At 39.0% G+C, this 7,500-nt stretch overlaps 2 protein-coding genes across 5 annotated transcripts in view; both read right to left on the bottom strand.

Moving 5' to 3' along the window:
* Positions 1-7,500, bottom strand: part of LOC138012963 (coiled-coil domain-containing protein 93-like) — a 298,808-nt gene that overhangs the window by 253,149 nt on the left and 38,159 nt on the right.
* The window catches only part of LOC138012966 (coiled-coil domain-containing protein 93-like), a 53,496-nt gene that overhangs the window by 10,454 nt on the left and 35,542 nt on the right, over positions 1-7,500 (bottom strand). For all 5 annotated transcript variants that reach the window (XM_068859915.1, XM_068859914.1, XM_068859912.1 and 2 more), the window contains one exon: positions 7,442-7,500. This exon is cut by the window's right edge and continues 55 nt beyond it. Coding sequence is in view for 2 of the 5 variants with exons in the window: in XM_068859912.1 (XP_068716013.1) it covers positions 7,442-7,500 (59 nt within the window). In the remaining 3 variants the exon portion in view is untranslated. The remainder of the gene's footprint in view (positions 1-7,441) is intronic.

Raw genomic sequence — 7,500 nt, 5'->3', positions numbered from 1 at the left:
TTGAAGTTTGTCCGTCTGCGACCAAATTTTGTCCTTCGGTGGACAAACTGGTCGCACTTGGTTTTTCATTGTGATGACAGATTTTTGACATAAGTAAACAGTTTTGTCCTCTAGTGCGACTTGGCCCTTATGCGTTACCACAAAAACTCTCCCCGTATCACATTTCAACACATGTATGCAAATTTGCTAAGCTCGAAAATTACACAACATGATAAATTTACAAAAGCTAGAAATTTCACAGAAATATTTTCCAGCGAAACATTTATTGAAACAAGCAACATATTTGCTATAAGAGGCAAGAAACCCTTCCTATTTCAGTTGCGTGCGTGCAAGCGAAACACAATCACAAAGCATATGCAATTAAATACATTTCTGACAGTTCACATTCAACCCTTTTCGAAAGAACCTTGACCGTAAATAATAAAGCACAAAAGAGACAACAAGCTTTCATTCAAGTAATTTTTCACTGTCACATTTCCAAATATTTTACACCTTTGCAGAGTTGAGTACAAAATACCGGTAAATGTAAATTGTCAGACAACTAAGATGCGACGTGAGTAAACACTGTGATGCATTCTTGTAGGCGTTCGATTCCTTCAATGTTAATTTGTTAAATCACAGTTAGTAACTATGGTTAAATCCATAAAAAATTGCTATTTGATTTCCGTGTTTTATATAATACCAAGTTAGTAAAATATTAGAAACAAAGCTCACTTGATATCCAAAGGCGAAAAATGAAATTGTTGTCGAAGACCATTACTCGTCTCTTCAAATCCAGATATTTATTTTTCAGCGCTGTCTTGCTCATCCAATTGACGATCCATTCTTGAGCTCCATGAGGGTATATTTTGTTTAAAGATCCACTAAAACGCCATTCACGTCAATGACTTATTAGTGAAATTTCCAATTGTTATACCGGAAGACTGTGCAGAGTTGAGAACAGGTAAATACAAATCTGACAAATAGCGAGACAACTGAGATAACAGATCCACTATATGGATTCCTTCTCTGTCTTTGTTGAACCCATACTGAGTTACCAGAGAACTGTTCATTTGGTTAGCGTGTTGTACAAAACACCACACTTGGCAAAATTTAAGGAAGACAGCTCACTTTGATTACGGCTCGACGGGCGACAGATTGTTGTCGAAGTCCATTACTCGTCGTTTCTAACATTCGACGGCCTGTCTTGCTCAGTATCCAATCCGCTTGCCATTATTGAGCTTCATAAGGGTACATTTTGTTCAAAGATCCACTAAAACGCCATTCGCGTTACATGACTTTCGACGCCATTGCCGGTTAAGTTAATCGTTCTACTGTGTCCACCAGAGAAATCTACGCATTTCCCACTACCCTCTCGATCCTAAGAAAATACGCATAGAAGGCTCTATGCACAAAGACACCACTTAGCAGGGGAGAGACAGGCAGGACTTTTACCGACACGGAAAAAAATAAACTAGATGGTTCTGTGAAGCATACACTGGCTTGCCTGTGGTACGTGCTACAGAAAATCAGAAGGCACTGAATTGTGTGGTATTGAAATACAGCATTCCAGTCTCTGAAGAATAACAAATAAAAGAGAAGCGAGAAACATTGGCTTCTGGGCTGACATGTTGATAATTTTCAAGTTCCCTCACAACTTCTTTTCACTACAAGTGTGCCCTATGAGCATCCGAAAACTTTGTAATACTAAACTTCACTGAAGTCAAGCCCTGTTTCGCGGGGTTAGTGTTGGGATGGGAGACCAAAACAATAAACCCCTCATAAAAAACAGAAACATCTGACCGAAAATACTATTAACGCTAACAAATGCTGATGATGAAAAAGCAAATAAATATTGATACACAGTTTTCAGAAAGAGCAGAAGGAAGTTTCCCGGACGGTCGATCGAGAATAAAATATTTACGACATGAAAACAACATTAATTTTGAACCTTGAATATAGATCGTTTTCACTGTCACGCAATAAAAAAAATAAATCAAAAACTATCCAGTGCAAAACGCTAAGAAATTGTTATCTTATAGAAGATAAAGAAATAAGACACTTGTCCAAGTTTTAGGCCTCTGCGTTTCCCCAAACTTCAGATATTCGTCGAAATGTTTCGCAGGCCGGAAAATAGTGTAAACATCTGGAACTGACTTTGGCTATCTAGGCGACTGATTATCACTACTAAAAAAACAAGCATTTACATAAGCACTTTTCCTAATGCTCTAACTTCTAAAAGGGCTCAAAATCATGAGATAAGTATATATTTTTCAACAAACTTGATCGTAGCTTTGTGTCACGCACCTACATAATCCGGAAATTCAAAATGCTCTGGTTTCCAAACGAAGCACGCTATTGAGCTGTGAAATTGTCAACAGATATAGATATGCCGCCTCCTATGCCTGATGAGGATAAAAACGTTGGTGGATCTTTAGTTTTAGATTTTGGAAGGTGATGACGTCACGTGAAAACGATCTATAGAATATAAAAAGTTACGATCAGCGACAAACATTTTGGGAGATTTTTGCTACGTTCAAGTAAATTGCAAAATCGAAAGTGACATGGCCGGAATTCAGCGGGCGCCGTGATTATGTTACCGCGGCATGTTTACTAGCCAAACAGTGAAGCATCTGTGTCAAATGATGGCAAGATACCGGGTTTTTGTAAGTTTCTTTTTCTGTCAAGTGTTATAAAGTTTGACAATGAAATGAGCGAAGTCAAAACAAAGATCACAATCGCCCAACTCTTGTTTATGCAAAGTCAAAATTTACTCTCCAAGACGCGTACGACGTTATTTATCACCAGGTAATTCCATCATTTTGGAAATAGCAGCTACTTTATTATTCATCTGCGTCACAAGTTTTCACTGATTTTGGGCCTCATTTTGTTGAAACTCAAGCACGCTTCCAACAGGCCTGTGAACCCTTCCTGCTTACAGAGCAATACTAAAAAACCTCTCCCATATCACATTTGAACCTTAAGCTCGAAAATTCAATACACAACATGATATTATAATTCACAAAGGCAGAAAATACCACAGAATCCTTTTCCAGCGAAAATTTTATTGAAACAAACAACATATTTGCTCTTAGAGGCGAAAACCTCTTCCTATTTGATTGCGTGCGTGAAGACAAGAAACTCAATTGTGTCAAATTACCATGTACTTCAGGTAAATACTGCTCACTTTGATTTCATCTCGACGGGCGATAGATTGTTCTCGAAGTCCAGTGCTCGTCGCTTTTGAGATTCCTGCCTATTTTATCCAACTGACTTTCTATTATTGAGCTCCATAAGGGTATATTTTGTTTAAGGATCTACTAAAACGCCATTCGCGTTACATGACTTTCGACGCCATTGCAGGCTAAGTTAATGATTCTACTGTGTCCACCAGAGAAATCTACGCATTTCCACTACCCTCTCGATCCTAAGAAAATACTCGCAGAAGGCTCTATCCACAAAGACACCACTTACCAGGGGAGTGACAGGCAAGACTTTTACCGACACGGAAAAAAAAAAGACTAGACCCTCCGTGAGGGTACACTGGGTTGCCTGTGGTACGTGCAGCGTTCCACGCAATTTTTTTCCAGTTGGGGGAGGGGAGGGTCACCCAGAAGTCATACCAGAAGTCATACCAGAAGCCATACCAGCCGAGGCCCTTTGGCTCACAGGTCCTCACACGTTCGTACGACGAAACAGATCCTTTTTTGAGGTTAAAAACCTGGCTACCGGCCTTTTAATTAATCATTTGTCAGAAAGAAGAAATTCCTGTCCTCTTTAAAAAAAATTGACACGCATTGTTTACGTGTGGTAGTGAAGTAACACAGCGATTTATTCCATAATGTCAAGTAAGCTGTGTGTTGTCTTCCAGGAGATTCAAGTTGTCCTTGCGTAATATGTAGCTCTAACAGTGCACGGTATTGTTTTGGTATTGTCTATCATTGTAGTGCCATGGTAGAAGTCTTGGGTAAATTAAATAGCCTGAGAAGACATGTGGTTACTAGCAAAGTACTGAGCCCAGAAAGATTGAAGAAAATAAATGGGAAGTGAAAAACATTGTCTTCTGGGATGACATGTTGACAGTTGTCTTTGCGTAATATGTAGGTCTAACGGTACACGATATTGTTTTGGTATTGTCTATCATTGTAGCGCCATGGTAGAAGTCTTAGATAAATAGCCCCTTGAGAAGACATGTGGTTACTAGCAAAGTACTGAACCCAGAGAGATTGAAGAAAATAAAAGGGAATCGAGAAACATTGGCTTCTGGGCTGACATGTTGATCATGCAACTTCTTTCCACCACAAGTGTAAGCGTGCACTGACAGCATCTGACAGCTTTGTAAACAAAAGTTGAAAGCTGAAGTTGAAAGCTGAAGTTTTATCCCTTTTCGGCGGGGTTAGTAAGAAATATACCACTCAGTAACAGAAGCATAGGACCGAAAATTCTATTTTAATGCTATCAACTGCGAACCAAGCAAGATACAGATTTTGTTAGCTTGCTTTATGCAAAACAAATATTGATGTAAAAGTAAATAAATATGGATACACAATTTTTAAGAAGAGCAGAAGGAAGTTTCAGGACGGTCGATAGAAAATAAAATATTTTGCCATCGGTAACAAAATCTACGACATGAAAACAACATTAATTTTGAACCACGAATATAAAAAGTTACCATCAGCGAAAAACAGTTTGGGAGATTTTAGTTGTTTTGTTGTAATTGTACAAGTTTGGCTGCACCGAGTAAATCGCACATCGAATTCAGCGGGTGCTCTGATCAAGTTACCGCGTTATTTTACCGCGGCATGTTTACTCGCGAAACAGTGAAGCAACTGTGTCAAATGATGCCAAGCTACCGGGTTTTTGTTTTTGTTAGTTTTCTTTTTCTTTCGATTGTTATAAATTTTGACAAGAAATGTGCGAATTCAACACAAAGATCACAATCGCCCAACTCTCAGAGGTTGACCATTGTTTCTGGAAAATCAGAAATTTACTCTCCAAGACAAGGTTATTTATCACCAGGTAATTCCATCGTTTTGGTAATAGCAGCTACTTTATTATTCATCAGCGTCACAATCTTTTGCCGATTTTGGGGGTCATTTTGTTGAAACTCAAGCACGCTTCCAACAGACCTGTTTATTTTCGTGACTTATGCGTTACCACAAAAATTCTCCCCGTATCACATTTCCACACATGTATGCAAATTTGCGAAGCTCGAAAATTACACAACATGATAAATTTACAAAAGCTGGAAATTTCACAGAAATATTTTCCACCGAAACATTTATTTAAACAAGCAACATATTTGCTATAAGAGGCAAGAAACCCCTCCTATTTCAGTTGCGTGCGTGCAAGCGAAACACACAATCACAAAGCATATGCAATTAAATAAATTTCTGACAGTTCACATTCAACCCTTTTCGAAAGAAACTTGACCGTAAATAATAAAGCACAAAAGAGACAACAAGCTTTCATTCAAATAATTTTTCCCTGTCACATTTGCAATTTTTTTTAACCTTTGCAGAGTTGAGTACAAAATGAATGTTACATGCCAGACAAACAGGCAAACTTTAAATAGATGCGACTTCAGTAAACACTGTGAGACACAACAGAGATCACAGATCTACTTGTGGTGTTCGATTCCTTCTCTGCTTTTTTTGCACCCGTAAGTTACCAGAGAAATTTCCATTTGGTTTCAGTGTTGTACGTAACACCACCTTGGCGAAATATTAAAAGTACAGCTCATTTTGATTTCGGCTCGACGGGCGAAAGATTCACGCTGTCGAAGTCCATTACTCGTCGCTTTTAAGATTCCAGATCTTTATGTTTCACCGCCTTTCTTGACGTTCCATTCTTGAGCTCCATATGGGTATATTTTCTTTAAAGATGTACTAAAACGCCATTCGCGTTACAATGACTTCCGACGCCATTACAGGTTAATTGTGCAGAGCAAGCTACGCATTACCCCAGCCCCCTCAAACCTAACAAAATACGCACAGAAGACTCTATGCACAAAGACACCACTTAGCAGGGGATTGACAGGCAAGACTTTTACCGACACGGAAAAAAATACTAAAACGGAAATCTACCCATTTTCCGACTGGGTTTAGCAACCCAGTAAAAAAAAAAAAAGAAAACGAAAAATAAAAAAACGACGAAATTAAAGACAGATTCCGACTGGGTTGGCAACCCAGTAATAAGCAGTCTTACCCTCCCCTTTAGCTTTCTTAAAACGCTGCATTTTCTTTCTCCTCCGTTCCATTATTTCTTTAGGGAGGTCTGCCGAAATTCCCAAGAAGTAATTCGAAATTCGAGAAGAAGTAAGTTATGGAAAGACACGTGCCCGGAAGCGGAAGGAGTGGGAGCCATGGCAACACGCTGGCCATCGCTGAGGGGAGGTGCGAGGGTCGAACACCCGACGTCCGTTCAAAGCCAAAGAGAGAAATAAACGGGATAAAACAAGCCTATTTATAACAAAGTGGTAATAAATTATGCAAATAGGGTTCTCGAATACAACAAGAGATGCACAGAATTTTTCAACTTATATCTAAATTATGATGGCCCCTAGTGAGAGTAGTGCAATAAAGGTGAAATTGTTGCATTGATTGCCAATCAAATGCGAGCCCTGGACGGCGTAATTTTTCCGTGATTGCGTTATAAGCGTGCGTTGCTTCTGCTAAACCATCTCGAATTTTTTTTATGTATATTATGAATAAGTAATCACATGATTCTTCTCGCGCAAATCCGAATAAATAAGCACTTGTACTATTTTGTGCGTCTTTGACAAAATTTACACTTGCTTATTTATTCCAAATTGCACTCGAAATCATCCGATAACCTATACAAATTGTACGAGAAGAATTATGTGGTTACTTATTAATAATATTCAAGAGAAAATTTCGAGATAAAAATTGTCGTAATCGAGCAGAAACAATGCACGCGTATCACGCAATCACGTGAAAATTGCGCCAGAACGGGCTCGCATTTGATTGGCTGTTTGTGTGACTTCCTTTGACCACCGACCAATCAGAATGCTTGGTTTGTTACCCCTTTTTGCACCGAAACTGCCGAAACCGAAACCTTTTCTTGAACTCCCTAGTGTTGATATATGAGGGCGCTTATTCGAGGGGGAATACCCCGGACTAGCAAAACAGGTGGAATATCCAAGAACCGTGTGGTGATGGGGTCTGCATCCCGTTTACGGCGCCAACGGAATAGCATATTTCCCGCTCTTGGAAGCGCAATTAAAATGAAAAACAATTTACCACCACTTTCTACCGTATATTAATTCGTATACTCTTAAAATATACCGATAATTACATTATACCATAGTTTATACCGATAAGTAGACTGTTATTTCTTCCGAATGAAAGCAATGCGTCGTTTGACAAAGATGTATAGAGGTAGTTCGACAAAGCCATCTAGATCGAAGTGGTCTTCACACAAAATAAAAAATTCAACTTACTTCGGTGAAATCTTTGACCGTTTTGTAATACAGCCGTTCTTGTTCTACAATCCCGAGGT

Source organism: Montipora foliosa, chromosome 8, assembly GCF_036669935.1.
Source record: "Montipora foliosa isolate CH-2021 chromosome 8, ASM3666993v2, whole genome shotgun sequence".
Classification (NCBI taxonomy): Eukaryota; Metazoa; Cnidaria; class Anthozoa; order Scleractinia; family Acroporidae; genus Montipora; species Montipora foliosa.
Note: the sequence above shows the minus strand (reverse complement) of the source record. Positions and strands in the feature narration are given on the sequence as shown.